The 17415-nt window shown below is 39.0% G+C and overlaps 2 protein-coding genes across 3 annotated transcripts; both read left to right on the top strand.

The window, feature by feature from the left end:
* The first annotated feature begins 381 nt into the window (after positions 1–381).
* Positions 382–11122, top strand: LOC118219972 (zinc finger protein 260-like). 2 transcript variants are annotated; one of them, XM_035403528.1, is made up of 2 exons: positions 382–1787; positions 6514–11122. In XM_035403528.1, the coding sequence occupies exons 1-2, from the start codon at positions 680–682 to the stop codon at positions 7629–7631; spliced, it is 2226 nt and encodes a 741-aa protein (XP_035259419.1). In that variant the 5' UTR covers positions 382–679; the 3' UTR covers positions 7632–11122. The 2 variants fall into 2 exon arrangements, with proteins under 2 accessions (XP_035259419.1, XP_035259418.1); XM_035403527.1 differs by lacking the exon at positions 382–1787 and adding an exon at positions 5346–5463 and having other exon boundaries at positions 5795–11122.
* Positions 5955–15799, top strand: LOC118219970 (zinc finger protein 2 homolog). Its single transcript, XM_035403524.1, has 2 exons — positions 5955–6002; positions 12616–15799. Exon 2 carries the CDS (start codon positions 12649–12651, stop codon positions 14560–14562), a length of 1914 nt encoding a protein of 637 aa, XP_035259415.1. The 5' UTR covers positions 5955–6002; positions 12616–12648; the 3' UTR covers positions 14563–15799.
* The last annotated feature ends 1616 nt before the right edge of the window (positions 15800–17415 follow it).

Genomic DNA, 17415 nt, shown 5'->3' with positions numbered 1-17415 from the left:
TGTCCCATTGACTGCACTCATGCACCGTGCAACATTGATTTGAGAAAGTAGAGCTCTTGGTATCACCCATGAAGGGAGGAAGGGTTTCCCTACCTCATAACACAAGAGTGCCCCCCGTGGTTAGCCGGGTATCTGCAGGACTGCAGAATGTAAAGAATGTGTCAGCTGCTGCAGTAGGACCTGTTTGATTAAGGATAAATCCCTTCCCCTGTTTCCCTGCAGGAGCTGCAGTTCTGCACACCTTTGAGCAGCAGGATGATGCAGGCAGGAGTCTGTCTTAGACACTGAGACAACACTACCAGAGCTCACTGAGCAGCACAGGATCAGACAGAAAGAAGAGGAACTCAGTGGACTGGAGCCTGTCCACATGGCAGAGTCAGAGACAGAATGTGCTGCGCCAGGACTCAACACACTGGAGCCAGAGTGTGTTACAGCACAAAGCGGGGTCAGTGATGTAGACCACACAGACACATCACTGATTAAAACAGAAACTGATCTGGGCTCCACCCACACTGGGGATCTTATTAAGACAGAGAGCCTAGACAGTGCAGAGCTGGGATATGTAGCCCATCTGCATCCTGACCAAATCAAAACAGAGGCTGATGATGTAGGATACCTTAAGTCAGAATGCATCAGTAACATACAGGACATTGATTGTGTGAATATCAACTCTGATCGAATGAAGTATGAATCCAATGAAAATTTGGTGAATGATTTCATGAATACTGCGGTGAACAGAGCTGGTGTTTATCACAATGGCCTGACTGAATCATGGCGATGTGCAAATTCAAACTTTAAAAAAGAAGAAATTTATAATCTGTCAACCAAATGTGGGGACTTAAATCAGCACTGTAACATAAACAATGAAAATAATCACACCAAAATTGTCCAGAAAAGTACAAACGATTGCAACAAACACATTCATTGTCAGAAAGTGAATGTTGCAATTGATCCCATAAGTAATTCAATTAAACACCCCGATCTTCTGAATTTCTGTCAAATCAAGACAACTCAGAGAAAGAAAGGTGTGATTCATACAGAAGAAAAGCCATACAAGTGTAAACAGTGTGAGAAGTGTTTTACTACAAATTCAGCTTTAAATGTACACCTGAGAATTCATACAGGTGAAAAGCCCTACCAATGTTCTCATTGTGGGAAGAGCTTTCGTACAATATCGGTTTTAAATGTACACCTGAGAATTCATACAGGTGAAAAGCCCTATAAATGCACTCAGTGTGGGAAGTGTTTTAGTGCTAATTCTGTTTTATATCAACACCTGAGAATTCATACAGGTGAAAAACCCTACAAATGCACTCAGTGTGTGAAGTGTTTTAGCACAAATTTTGCTTTAAATCGCCACCAGAGAATTCATGCATGTGAAAAGCCATACAGATGCATTCAATGTGGCAAGTGTTTTTCCAGAATATCCCATTTAGATAGCCATCATAGAATTCATACAGGTGAAAAGCCCAAGTGTAGCCAGTGTCAGAAGTGTTTTAGTACAAATTCAGCTTTGAATGTACACCTGAGAATTCATGCAGATGAAAAGCCCTACAAGTGTACAGAGTGTGAGAAGTGTTTTAATAAAAAGTTTTCTTTAGATATCCACTTGAGAATTCATACAGGTGAAAAGCCATACCAATGTTCTCAGTGTGGGAAGTGTTTTCGTACAAAATCTGATTTAAACATACACCTGAGAATTCATACAGGTGAAAAGCCCTACTCATGTTCTCAGTGTGGGAAGTGTTTTCCAAAACTATCAAATTTAAATAGTCACCAGAGAGTCCATATCACGTAAAAGGTGTACAGGTGTGCTCAACATGAGAACAGGTGTCGTACAAAATCAGCTCTAAATATTCACCAGCATGTTCATATGGATGAAAAGCGCTCTCTGTGTATTCATTGTGCGAAGTCTTTTAATACAAAATATTCTTTAGGTGCAAAGTCTGACAGGTGTACACAATGTGGGAAGGGCTTTTTCATGAACTCTGCACCAAAGAATTCATACAGTTCAAAAGTGTTTTTTAACTAAATCTACTGTCAATTTATGCCCGAGTATTCTTACAAGTGAAAAAATCTTTCAAATGTAATGTTAAATGTATAAATTAAAAATCACCTACAGGCAAAGAGCCTGACAAATCTACGCATTGTGGAAAGTGTTGCATGAAATCATTCTTTAAGTTTGTCGGAAATGCCTTGGATGTCTATAAAATAAAATAAAAGCACCCTGATAATTCATTTTTTAAAATCCCTTCATATTTTTAAAGGAAGTCCTTTTTTGTGGATTTGGTGGATGTTTATTTTGTGTTGAAGGAGTGAATAAAGGGCAGTAAACCAGCCATTTTGCAATGTTTGTCGTAGCACTGTTTATAATTCACTGAATATTCCTTGATGATTGTATTTTAGACAGACATCTGAAATAAACAGCAACAATGACTGTGACAATCAGAGATGCCTTTTTCCTTTTATAATAAGTGTTTGTGAGCATTTTATTAATTATAGGTCGATATTTTGTGATGAAATTTAAAGTACAATTTGAAAGAAATGTGAAAACTGAATAAACTGTAGAAAGAAACTTTGGAATGTGTATTGCAAATTCCCTTTGTCCTTTAACTGTGTTATTTCATTCCTGTTCTAAAATTTGGACCTGAAGTCAATCATACCTTCTTTCCCCAAAATATAAAACAAAAAAAATTAACTCACAACCAGTACCAACAATGACCTTATAAACTAGTAAGTGTGTAATCCAGTAATCCTGTACTCCTGTGCGGGGGCCTGTAGACCCATCTGTGTAAATGGGAAGGAAGGCGTAATGCTCTGTCCTAATGTGTCTGTCTGCTTCTTTGACAAGACCCCACTTCACCTCACCTGCATGCACCTGATCCAGGACCCTCAGGTCCACTTCTGGTTTGAACAATGGAGGGATTGCCAGCAGCAAAACTGTAGGGCAGTATACCCTTCCTGTTAGCCCAATTTCATTAGCCTGGGGACCACTCGCCAACTCAAACTTTGAGTCTTATCCTTACTGTGATCCCAGCATGCTTTGCAATACCCTCCTCACCAGGTCAGACTCATCCTGCTATTGCACAGGTACCCAGCATGACAATGAGAGCTGCTGCCTTCTGGACCAGAGAGGCATCTACCCCATCTCCACCTGCCCAGCTGGAGTCGGTGCAGAGACCCATACACCCCGCGTCAGATCCACAGTGTTTGAGCTCGGACTCCACTTAACTTACTTACCTGTGTTTTTGTAGCTGATCCATACACCACACACCCATAATCAAACACTGGTCTAATTAGAGCTATATACGCAGACAGTCTTAGGGGTCGATCTGTCTGCTCCTCAGGCCAATCATGACAGGCACGTCGTTATATTCACGGTTTTCTTGTATTTACCCAGAATCCTGTCTATCAGCCCAAGTCTCCCAGCCCAAGAAATCTAATTAAAGCCACCCACTTTAATTGCCTTCCATGCAGCCTGAGTTCAACCTCATTCCCTATTCTCTTTTGAGAAAAACGAGATTGGGTTTTCTCAGCTAAAAAATTAAAGCTGCACCTGACTGACCACTGTTTTACCTTTACCGTATAACTTACCTACAGCTACCTGCAGCTGAAGAACTTTGTGCTGGGAATTTCCCCCTCTTTCAAGAGACACTTCCTGATGCACTGCCCAGTACATTAGGCGCTGCCTCACAATGAATTTTCTGGTGGCTCCTTAAATTAAATATTTTGAAAAAGTACTTTGCACATGGAATACATTTGTAGAGCTGGAAGTCATGGCATGCAAATGATATGCAACCAAATACAAAACAAGACTCATTTATTTGACATTGTTAATTTGTCTCCTGTATAAGTGAATTTCCCTGTTTCTAGCTTTTCCCCAAACAGTTCACTGCAGCAAAAGTAAATGAGCAAATGGTGGCACAGGAGGTCTCAGGAGTGCATTTATTTAATTCTTGCTAATTTTCTGACCAATGATTTGTTGTTAAGACCATTAAACGCTTAATATTTTTGCCATATTTTGAAATGCAGAGCTCATTGTGTTTGTAAAATTCTAAGTAAAGATATGTGTGTCATATGTCTACGTTTTTGCAAGGGCGTGTGTGTGCAAGAGGCCTGCAGCAGAGATGTGCTACAGGATGTGCTGACCACAAACACCTGCCTGCTCTCTTGTGTAAGACATTTCTGAGAAAAGAAAGATCAAGAGACAGACAAGCCACCTCCGCACACATCTGCCGAAATGCCATTTCTAAAATTAATATTACTGAGTATGCGCATGTATCCTGTTTATCAGTTTTTAATGACAGCCTGTCGCTGGTTATGCTATAAAAAAGGAAGTCTCTGGGCTGCGTCTCAGAGCACTAGGTAAGAGTTCTCAGGACAAGCTTATGTTTGCAAACATTAAAACTTGAATTGAATATTGTGTGTAAGTCTTTTGACTCTTCTCACCGCCAGTGGATGTAGATAGAATTTCCACCACATTCATAGTAAAGAAGCTACAAGAAGTGATTGGTAAAGTAGAAGACTGGTCATTGAAATGGGGTTTTACATTTTCAGTAGATAAAACAAAAATACTCTTTTTTACAAGAAAAAAGTTAGGGGATCAAATAAATTTAAGATTATATGGGCAAGAACTCGAAATAGTTAAACATTTCAAATATTTAGGTTTATAGTTTGATGAGTGATTAACATGAGCAGTTCATATACAGAAGATAACTGATAAATGTAAAAAGGGACTAAATGTAGTGAGAAGTTTAGAAGCAACAGAATGGGGAGCAGGCAGAACAGCAATTGCAGCCATATATAAAGGATTAATTATATCAGTTTTTGATAATGTGTGTGTGTAGTATATGGATCTGTAGCAGACAGTTGGCTAAAGAAGTTTCATACAGACAGTACAGTATCAGGTGTCAAGATTCCAGGGGCAGCAGTACAAATGGAGCTGGGAGAAGCATTCAGCTTTCAGCTTTCATTAAATTAGAGGGTACATCCACAGAGTCACAGTGATCAAAACCCAAAAAGGAGTGTGTTAGAGCCTTGCTGGGAGAAAGACAAGAAAGATACTGTGCTTTGGTAGGGTCATTGATATAGAGATCAGAGAGAAGAAAGTTCGCCCAATAGTTCCTTATCTGACAGTTCCTTCATGGTTTCTCAAATGATGGTGTTAATTGTTTATTACTTAAGGGTTCTTATGAAAAGTTATACAGTTTTCATACGATACTGGCCTCCCGGTGTTATGATTTAATGAACCAAGACGCGTGCTGATATTATTGCTTTGTCCAGTGGAGGGCAGTAATACGCATGTTAGCGTAGATACTACCGGAAAATCACAAGAAGAAGAAGAAGAAGCACTGACGATTACGGAAGTTGTTAGGATGTGAGTGTTAATCTAAACTCTAAGGTGTGAATGCCAACGAAAATGTCCAGGTACTGTTTTAGCACCTCCGTTGGAAAGAGAATAAGGTATGAACGTGTCGTTCATTTTTATTAATATTTTGCAACGTGAATTTTTTAAAATTAAAAAAAAAATTTTTTTTTTACTGTAACTGACAAATATGCGTTTCGCTAGCGAGCATTGACCGTTTAGCCGAACTCAGTGCAATGCCAGCCACGGTACACTTTTGTTTTATTTCTTGTCACATACGGTATTGATTACGGTGTTTTACAATTGAGTATGATAGGCTGTGTATGTCAATACAAGTGTGTCGATAACCAAACAGGCTGTCGATTATACGGGCATTTCTGTTGTAATCAGATGATGGAAAGTAAATGTTCTATTTATTAATTTTTTTAGCTCTTCGTATTTAAATCAAAAGGCTGGAGTCTGTCTGAGACAGGACACTGAGACAGTACTACCAGAGCCAACTGAGCAGCACAGGATCAGACAGAAAGAAAAGGAACTCAGTGGACTGGAGTTTGTCCACATGGCAGAGTCAGAGACAGAGTGTGCTGCACCAGGACTCAACACACTGGAGCCAGAGTGTGTTACAGCACACAGCGGGGTCAGTGATGTACACCACACACACACATCACTGATTAAAACAGAAACTGATCTTGGCTCCACTCACACTATGGTTCTTAAGACAGAGACGCTCGACAGTACAGAGCTGGGATATGTAACCCTTCTGCACCCTGATGAGATCAAAACAGAAGCTGATGATGGAGGACACCCTCATGCAGAACACATCAGTGACTTGCAGGATATTATATGTGTAAATATTAAATCTGATGAAATGAAGTGTGAATACAATGAACGTTTAGGGAGTGATCTTATGAATACTGTGATGACTGGAGCTGGTGTTGATCACAAAGACCAGGCCGAACCATGGAAATGCGCAGGAGAGCCAAATCCGAACTGTAACAAAGAAGAAATTCATGATTTGATGACCCAACGGGAGGATTTAAATCGTGACTCTGATATAATCAATGGAAATAATCAGACCAGAAGCAGAAGCGGTAGCAACAAACGTACAAATGGCCAGAGAAAGGGTTTGGTAACTGAAGAACCCATGAATACTGGTGAGAAGCCATTCAAGTGTACAGAGTGCGAGAGGTGTTTTAATACTAAATCTGATTTAAAGAAACACTTTACAGTTCATGTAGGTGAAAAGCCCTACAAATGTATTCAATGTGGGAAGGGCTTTTCCAATGTATATAATTTAAGTAGCCACCAGAGAATTCATACAGGTGAAAAGCCCTACAAGTGTACAGAGTGTGGAAAGTGTTTTTCCAAAAAATCTAATTTAAGTAGCCACCAGAAAATTCATACAGGTGAAAAGCCCTACACATGTACACAGTGTGGGAAGGACTTTTTAATGAAGTTTGCTTTAAATCGCCACCAGCAAATTCATGCAGGTGAACAGCCTTACAATTGTCATCACTGTGGGAAGTGTTTCTCTGAACTATACGATTTAAATGTACACCTGAGAATTCATACAGGTGAAAAGCCCTACAAATGTATTCAATGTGGGAAGTGCTTTTCCAAAATATGTAATTTAAGCAGCCACCAGAAAATTCATACCGGTGAAAAGCCGTACAAGTGTACACAGTGTGAGAAGTGTTTTTGTACAAATTCAGCTTTAATTAAACACCAGAGAATTCATACAGGTGATAAACCGTACAAGTGTATTCAGTGTGGGAAGTGCTTTTCCAATAGATCTCCTTTAATTTGCCACCAGAGAATTCATACAGGGGAAAAGCCTTACAAGTGCGCACTGTGTGAGAAGTGTTTTAGGACAAATTCTACATTAATTAAACACCTGCGAATTCATACCGGTGAAAAGCCATACAAGTGTACACAGTGTGAGGAGCGTTTTTCCCAAATATCTAGTTTAATTAGCCACCAGAGAATTCATACAGGTGACAAGCCCTACAGCTGTATTCAGTGTGGTAAGTGTTTTTCTCAAAGATCTCATTTAAGTAGCCATCTGAGAGTTCATACTGGTGAAAAGCCCTACAAATGTACACAGTGTGAGAAGTGTTTTTCTCAAACATCTAGTTTAAATAGCCACCAGAGAATTCATACCGGTGAAAAGCCATACAAGTGTACACAGTGTGAGAAGTGTTTTTCCAAAACATCTAGTTTAAATAGCCACCTGAGGATCCATGCAGATGGAGAGTCTTCCATATGAATTTCATTTTTAATAATCATTTTTAAATCATAAAGGCGATAGGCCTGATAAATTTGTATTGTGAGAAGCATACTTTGTGAGGATGTTGGAAGTGTTTCCACTTCTCATGCAAGTTAAAATATCACCTGGTAATTTATAGAAAACTCCCTTCATACAGTTTCATAAAGACACCTGGTAGTTAGTGAAAATGACATTTTCTTCCAAAATACCTTCACACAAAAGTCTGTATAAGTTTTCTCATTGTATAAAGACTTGAATTACCCTTTCTGGTTTAAATGTACAGTACAAAAATCCTTTGTGAAAACTCTGAAGGACAGTGGTTCATTATGTTCATATCAATACCAGAACACTCCATCAGAATCTAAATGTGGGAAATTTGCTTACATGTGTAAAGTACTTCTGTAAGTCACTGTAAATGATTACACTGTAAATGATTGTGTTTTTAAACAGCCTTTTAACAAAGTTTTAATTCTGTTTATATGCATTTATTTACCTGGTCTTATCAGCTTTTCTCTTAATCTTATGAACCAGTCTCATTTGAAGCTGTACAGTTGCACAGTGTAAACCTAGTATATATGTTACTGTCACCAGCTGTTAATTATTTCTTGTGAAAACCCAGTCAGCTTTTCTACAGGCCAAGGGAACTTTTGCATCGAGCCTGCTTATCAAAGCACCACTACAGGGTATTGATTCCTGAAATAAGAATATTATTTTTGTTTGTTTTTCAATAATATTTCAGGTGGAAGTTTGTACTTTGCGTCCTGCATTTTTTAGCAAACCTTTTCTATTGTATAGTTGCACAATATTATATATAATAATAATAATAATAGACAAACACAATCTGCGTAAACTAGTAACACAAGTAATTGTACTTCTTTTTGTCAATACTGAATGCATCATTTAAATATTCACAGTGGAGGTCAGAAAAAGTTTGTGAACCTCTGGGCTAATAACTCCTCCTAAAGCTAATTGGAGTCAAGTGTTCCAATAAGTGAAATGAGCTTAGAGGTGTGGGTTGAAGGTGGCATGCCCTATAAAAAAAGGCACACAAAGTTTGGTTACTGACAGAGGCTGATCTTCTCAAGAAACATGTTCATGTGAACCATCAAAACAATTGTCAGATGACCTTACAGGAAGAAGCGCAGAGAGGCATTTGGTTGGAAAAGGCTATAAAAGCATTTCTAAATGCCTGGGTATTCATCAATCCACAATGGGACAAGTCTACAAATGGAGGAAATGCAGTGCTGTTGCTACTCTCCCTAGGACTGGGCATACTGCAAAGATCACAGTAAAAGCGCAGCCTGCGACACTGAAGCAGGTCTAAAAGAACCCTAGGGTAACAGTAAAGGACCTGAAGAAATTTCTAGAACTTGCTAAAGTCTCTGTTCATGTGTTCACTGTAAGAAAAACACCCAACAATAATGGTATTCATGGGAGGACACTACGGAGGAAACCACTGCTCTGCAAAAAAACATTTCAAAATACCAGCTGGATGTTTCACGATGCTTCTGAGACCATGTTCTATGGACAGTTGAGACAAAAGTTTAACATTTTAGCAGAAATGCCCAACCCTACGTTTGGAGGGAACAAGCACTGCTCACCAACACCAAAACCTCACCCCAGCTGTGAAGCATGGTGGAGGGAGCATCATGGTTTGGGGCTGCTTTGCTGCCTCAGGGCCTGAACAGCTTGCAGTCACTGAGGGAACGAAGAATTCAGAATTATATTAAGAAATTTTACAGGAGAATGTCAGGGTAGCAGTCCGTCACCTGAAGCTTAATAGAAGTTGGGTGATGCCACAAGACAGTGAACCAAAACACATGAGAAAATCAACAACAGAATGGTTTAAACAGAATAAAATTCATATTTTGGAATGGCCAATTCGGAGACGAGACCTTAATCCAATTCAGATGTTGTGACATGACCTGAAGAGGGCTGTTCATTGCAAGGAATCCAAGAAATATCAATGAAGAGAAGCCGTTCTGTGAGGAGGAATGGTCTAGAATTCCTCCAACCATTGTGCAAGTCTGATCGGCAGCTATAGGAAACATTTGGTGGAGGTTATTGCTGCTAAAGAGGTCCTACCAGTTACTAGGTACAAGGGTTCACATACTTTTTCTAGCCAGACCTGTGAATGCTTATTAGACTGTGTTCAATAAAGACATGAAAAGTATAATTGATTGTGTGTTATTAGTTTAAACAGAATGTGTTTGTCTATTATTGTGACTTCAGTGAGGATCAGACCATATGTAATGAGTAATTAATGCAGAAATCCAGGTAATTCTACAGGGTTCACAAACTTTTTACTGCCACTGTAATTGACACCTGTGTAATTTGTTTGGAAGAAACAATGTGAGAACTGGTTGGAGGCAATGTAGAAAGAAAGTAAGTAATGTGTTTTGCGAAATTGTATTCTGATAATGAACTCAACATTACTGGCCTTTTCGGTTCTTCAACTGCCATGTAATGATCCGCTAAAGCTGATCATTAGACTTCAGACATTTTGTTATCTGAGGTAGCTCTATTTTTATATGTTGTATATGAATTGTGTGTGAAATAATTTTACACTGTATGTGCTCATGCAAGGCCTTGATGCCTTGTAAATGTCTGTTTTCTCTTTTACTACCCTGTTTGCAAATGTAGTGTTGCACATAACTCATAACACTAATTGTGCAAGGAATACTTTTGAATACTTTTTGGTATTAACTGTACTAATCTTTTTTTTTTTTTTTTTTTAAGTGATGGAGGAATGTAGTGTTGTTTTAGCATAATTGGTCACAATCCATTAACATTGCACCTCTGTTCTTGTGCTGATTAAAAGCAAGAACACAAATGTTGTGGTAATTCATGGTGGGCAAAATCAGGGAGTTTAAGATTTTTCTGTCTTCATATTGTCGAGGAATATCTAATGCTTTTTGAGATGTTTATTTCAGGTAGTTTAAGTCTGGGAGTTACAGATGTTTTCTGTTTAAATTGGCATTAAAATAAAAATGAATCATTTAGATTCATCAATTGTGCAATGGCATGATCAATAGATTAATTCATTACAAAATGATCATTAGTAGCAGCCTTACTTCACACAGTGAAGGCTCAAGGCTTTTATGTGCTCTAGATTTCTGTATAAATGTCCTTCATTACGGTCTCCTTTACTGCCCCTGTTTGTTAATGTTGTTTAATTCCTGTTCTACGTAACTGATATAAATTTGGCTCGTATGGAGTGTGAATTGTTTTAATTGTTTGATACATCTTCAATTAGTCTAAACATGTAATTTTTCAAGTTTCACATATAACTTAAATACAGTGAATAGCTTATTAATTTGCCAGAGGAACTAGAAGTCCCCGGATTCTCTTAGGTTACTGGGAGATGTGTCCATTTCTGAGCAATTTGCTTTTGTTGGCTTATGTTTACAGCATTTATTTAATATCTAAATTATGTTTCAATGAATCTGTGTGTTATTTTATTTAATTAAATCATAAGACTGTGTTTTTAATCAGTTGTCATTTTTCAGCAAAATGTACATTAGGACAAAAAAAAGTAATGTTAGGCAACTGCCTTTCTGACCAACATGCTTAAATAGGCTATAGTAAGAACAAGCAGAGCATTAAATGTCTTTAGCTGCAGTACTTCACACATGATTAGCCTGTTTTATGAACGTCTACTGGAGTGTTATCATTCCTTGCTAGCCTAGTCCTCACCATATTTAGCATCATAATCATTTTCATCAGCATCAACTACATTGGCATAGTATCCTAATTATTTCATGTTTTTCTGAAATTGGCATTTCGATATCCCATGATATCCCTAATGAGCATTTTTTCAAATATTTACAGATAATAAGTTTTATTGGCAAAAGCATAGGACAACTCCCTCACAAAGGAGCTTTTGCACGTGGAGATGGGAGAAATGTCATGAACACTTTGAAGACAACAGATTATGATCACATATTTGGCAAATGGGAAGGTGGACAATGTAATCTCCCGATTAAGGCTATACAGTACTAAACATTTTCTTGAATAAACGCGTCGACGGAAGATGCTCTTATTGTGGGGAACAAAAAGCCGTAACCCATGCAGTATGCAGCGGTATTTAATATCAGACTAAGAGCCAATCTGCTTGAAGTGGGGGCAGAATTTAATGTGAACAGAAATGTAATTCTAACATTTCTGTTAGAATATTTAAATTCAACAGGTTTGATGGGCAGAAATAGATTTAATTCTTTTTTTTTTTTTTTTGGATATTTTACGTAGATTCTTCCCAATCCACACTCCAGACCAGTGGTTGGCGGTAAATGTACCTAAGTTGGTTATCAACCGCCAGAAGAAGAAGGGGGAGGGGGAGGGGGAAAAGGAAAAGGGAGAGAGAAAGAAAGAAAGAAGAAAGGACAACGACCATAAATTCGTTATGCCTTGTGGTTCTTTGTTCACACCGCGTTAACCCGCACGTGGGATCATAGGCTGCTGGGATTTACATGACGTCAAACGAACGACTGAGTTCAGATAATAGAGTCATCAAAGAACAGGGGTAAGTTTTTTTTCATAAGATTTATGCTTTTCGCAGTTGTATTGGTTTTGTTTACCAGAAAACTTGTGAAATTTAAAGTCCGCCTGCACGAACGCGACAAACGCGAATCTCAAGGGTTGTTTTCAACCAAGCGAAGTCTTTACATTAGCCGCGTTTCCACCGCAGGAACTTTACCCCGGAACTAGGAACCTTTTGAGGAACTCAGTGCGTTTCGACCGCAGAAACTAGGGTCTAAATTTAGTTCCGGAGGCTTTATTTTACCCCCAAAAAAGTTCCTGCTCGGGGGGGTAGTACTTTTGTATCATCCTGGGTGGGAGGAAGGTTTTCCCCCACCTAATAATGCAATAGTGCCCCATGTGGTCAGTCAGGCATCTGCAGGACTGCAGAGTGTAAAGAATGTGTCAGCTGCTGCAGTAGGTCCTGTTTGATTAAGGCTAAATCCCTTCTCCTGTTTCCCTCCAGGAGCTGCACTTCTGCACACCTTTGAGCAGCAGTATGATGCAGGCAGGAGTCTATCTGAGACAGGACACTGAGACAACACTACCAGAGCTCACTGAGCAGCACAGGATCAAACAGAAAGAAGAAAAACTCAGTGGACTGCAGTCTGTCCACATGGCAGAGTCAGAGACAGAGTGTGCTGCACCTGGACTCAACACACTGGAGTGTGTTACCGCACACAGTGGGGTCAGTGATGTACACCACACACACACATCACTGATTAAAACAGAAACTGATCTGGGCACCGCCTACATTGGGGATCTTATTAAGACAGAGAGCCTTGACAGTACAGAGCTGGGATATGTAGCCCATCTGCATCCTGACCAAATCAAAACAGAGGCTGATAATGGAGGATACCTTAAGGCAGAACACAACAGTGACTTGCACATTCAATATGTTAATATTAAATCAGATCAAATGAAGTATGAATCTAGTGAATGTTTGGTGAGTGATGTCATGAATACTGTGATGAATGGAGCTGCTGTTGGTCACAAAGACCAGACTGAATCAGGGCAATGTGCAGGAGAGCCAAACCAAAACTGTAAAAAAGAAGAAATTCATGATCAGCCGACTGATTGTGGGAACATAAATAATCACTGTGGCATAAATAATGAAAACAGTCCGACCAAAACTTTCCAGAAAAGAGCAAATGGTAAGAAAGAACAAATACACTGTGAGAAAGTGCGTGTGATAAGGGAACCTACGATAATTCATTCAAGTAAAAACCTAAGCCTTTTGAATTTAATTCAGAACAAGACAATTCATAGAAATAAAGGGGAGATTCATACTGTTGAAAAGCCATACAAGTGTAAACAGTGTGAGAAGTCTTTTAATTCAAAATATTATTTAAAGTACCACCAGAGAATTCATACTGGTGAAGAGCCGTACAAGTGTACACAGTGTGAGAAGTCTTTTAGATTAAAACATTTTTTAGATGCACACTTCAAAATTCATACAGGCGAAGAGCCGTACAAATGTACACAGTGTGAGAAGTCTTTTAATTCAAAATATTTCTTAGATGCACACTTCAAAATTCACACAGGTGAAGATCCGTACAAATGTAAGCAGTGTGGGAAGTCTTTTAATTCAAAACATTATTTAGGTATACACTTTAGAAGCCATACCGGTGAAAGACCATACAACTGTACATGGTGTGAGAAGTGTTTTATTACAAAATCTGCTTTAAATGTGCACCTGAAAATTCATTCAGGCAAAAAACCATACAAGTGTGCACACTGTGAGAAGTCTTTTCATAGAAAATATGATTTGGGTATACACCTGACAATTCATACAGGTGAAAAACCATACCAGTGCACGAAGTGTGGTAGAAAATATTCAACAAGATCTCATTTGGAATCACACCTACTAACTCATACAGGTGAAAAACCTTACATGTGTCATGATTGTGGAGCGTGCTTTTACACACGACATGTTTTGAATGTCCACCAGAGAAAAATTCATACAGGTGAAAGGCCCTACAAGTGTGCTGTGTGTGGGAAGTGCTTTCCCATGTTATCACAATTAAGTAGCCACCAGAAAATTCATGCAGTTGAAAAGCCCAACAAATGTACTCTGTGTGGTAAGTGTTTTCGTAGAATACATGATTTAAAAACCCACCAGAGAATTCATACAGGTGAAAAGCCATACAAGTGTACACAGTGTGGGAAGTGTTTTTCCAAAACATCTAGTTTAAGTGGCCACCAGAGAATCCATACAGGTGAAAAACCACACAAATGTGCACAGTGTGAGAAATGTTTTTATAGAAAAGGTGATTTAGATGTGCACGTGAGAACTCATACAGGTGAAAAACCCCACAAATGTAGCCAGTGTGGGAAGTGCTTTTCCAGGGTAGCACAATTAAATAGACACCTGAGGATTCACACAGGTGAAAAGCCCTTCAAATGTTCTTAGTGTGGGAGTTTCTTTTCCTTGATATTACAATTAAATATCCAGCAGAGAATTCTCAGCCAGAGAATTCACACAGGTGAAAACCCAAACAAGGGTACACAGTGTGGGAAGTGCTTTTGCACAATATCATATTTAAATATCATAACAGAATTCATTCAGGTGAAAAGTTTTTTTGTATGTATTTAGTTTTTGATAAAATTATCTATTTTAAGAACGTTCCGAAAGTAAATACAAGTGGAAAGACTGACAAATTCTCATTATGAATTATTTGATGAAAACATACTTTGTGATTGTGGCTATTTTGTGTATGAAGTGTTTTCAGTATTCATCCAGTTTAAAAGAACACCTGATATTTTTACATGTCATTACATGCATTAGTGGAAGATTTGTCAGTTTTTTTATGAAGTCAAATTTGTTAAATGTTCACCAAAAATACTTTTGCAAGAAAAAAGAATCTACAATTTTACCCATCTGGTTTAAAGTGACAGCAGAAAAAGCATAGTCATAAGGACAATGGTTCTTCTACGGTTTGTGTGTGTGTGACTGTGTGCACCAATGTAATTACCAGGACAATGGATGTCCGAAAACGACATCACTGTTTCCCGTTCTGGTGTCCTGCTGTGCTGTGCTGTGCACTGTGCTTTTCCTTGCTGATTGAATTTTGGTTGACAGGCAGTTGGATGAACAACGTCTTGACTGAGACAAACTGACCATTTTATTCTTTTCATAGATAAAATATTTTCCTTTGTAGTTTGAAGTTTGTTCATTTGTGATGTAATTATGGAATTTGTATGAAAGAAATTATGTGAAAACTGTGATATACTGTAGAAAGAATAATCTGTATCGTGTATTGCAAACTTGTTTTCTGAGAATTAATTTGACGGGACTGGCCTTTTCAGTTCTTTTACTGCCAATGTAGAGGCTGTTATGTGTTTTTTACAAAAGCTTTAGATTTAGATTTTAGGCAGTATTTTATATCTGAGATATCAGTTGAAGTTCTTTTTTTCTATCTTTATTTTTCAATGTCTGAATTGTGTATGAAATATTTTTTCATTGTGTGTGCTCATACCAAGGCCTTTGTGCCTGTAAACTTCTGTATAAACTTCTGTATAAATAATGTCCTTTGCTTTGTCATTGATTTCTCCTTTACTACCCTGTTTGTAAATGTAGTTCTAATTCTCGTTGTACAGAGTAACTTGTGACACTAATTGTGCAACTAATAAATTTCACTCAGGGTGTACATTGTTTTTATCATTGTAAACATTTTTAATTTAAATGTGTAATTTTAAAATAATAATTTTACCTTTCTGTAATACAATAACAGCAGCAAACTATGCATTGTGTGTGACCGTGTGTCTGTTTGTGTGTGTCTTTGTGTGCATGCCTATGCGTCTGTGTGTGTGCGCGCGCATGTGTCCTTTTATTTTTCCCATTTTACAATATTACTGAAATGCAAAAGGACAAGGCTGAAATGAATAGACAATGCAACAAAAATCTCATCCACAACCAGCTGAGAGGGTCAGGGCTTTCTGAAATTCTCTTGCTGATAGTGAACTCCTAAAGCCTGCCTCCAGCAGCCTCAGTCCCAGCTTCCATGCTGTGCCTCACGCTGGGCCTTAAATACAGACTACGAGGCTGGACTGAGCCTTCTGACAGACTCTGAGGAAACAAATGCCTGTTTACTTTCCTAGAGAGAATAAGAGTGAGAGAACTGGAATATGCATCTATCCATCCATCCATTATGTATACCTGCTTATCCTGAGCAGGGTCGCAGGGGGTTCTGGACGAGAGGCAGGAATACACCCTGGACAGGCTGCCAATCTATTGCAGGGCACACACACCATTCACTCACACACTCCTACCTATGAGCAATTTAGTTGGGTCTCCAGCTGGCCTACATGCATGTCTTTGGACTGTGGGAGGAAACCGGAGTACCCGGAGGAAACCCACGCGGACACGGGGAGAACATGCAAACTCCACACAGAAAGGCCCCAAGCCGAGATTTGAACTCACAGGCTTCTTTCAGTGAAGCGACAGTGCTACCCACTGCACCACCGTGCCGCCCAATATTTATGTAATGTATTTATTTTCTTTTTTCAAACACAGTGACAAAAGAAATAGAGTTAAACATGTTAACATTTAAGTTATGAAATGATCACTTACAGAGATTACAGGGAGTCATTTTACACATTTACAGTCATTGTTGCACTTTTATAGATTAAACTTGAATATTGTAAAAGCAAAGTATATAAAGAAAAACTCTGAAGACACTCAGACTGCCAAAATGTATGTGATAGGTCTTGTGGATACGTCTGAGGACAGTGAGAGTGGACACACAAAAGGAGTCACATTCCACACCCAGACCCAGGCGCAACACGCACAGACTTGCTGGGCTGACAGACAGCATCATCTACGTCATCTTCCTGGTCCATTAGTCGAACTTCCTGATTCACTGACCTTATCAGTCGACGTTCCCTGAGCTGCTTGCGACATGCTGCTGTTGTGTTCTGGGCCAGGTGAGTTTCAGGATCAACTGGCGGAGTTTGTCCTACCTGCGGTTCCTCACACCGGCTCAAACTCGGTTGCTGTAGGAGCTCGGGGTTCGAGGGAAATACGAGCGCCCGGCTTCTCCACAGAGACTGCAGTTTTCCACACTTCTACTGTCTTTTCCCTCTTTATGCCCCAGCTCACCACACCTCCAACATTTCAGCAGCTCACAGTCTTCTACTTGATTACTTGAGGTTTAGGGCCAGTAGAAATAGGAATTTAAATGAAAACAGCCCTGTGTAAAATGCTAGCCAGTGGTCTTGCAAAGGAAGTTGGATAGATAGTTGGAGACATTGCAAACTGGAAACT

Source organism: Anguilla anguilla, chromosome 2 (assembly GCF_013347855.1).
Source record: "Anguilla anguilla isolate fAngAng1 chromosome 2, fAngAng1.pri, whole genome shotgun sequence".
Classification (NCBI taxonomy): domain Eukaryota; kingdom Metazoa; phylum Chordata; class Actinopteri; order Anguilliformes; family Anguillidae; genus Anguilla; species Anguilla anguilla.
Note: the sequence above shows the minus strand (reverse complement) of the source record. Positions and strands in the feature narration are given on the sequence as shown.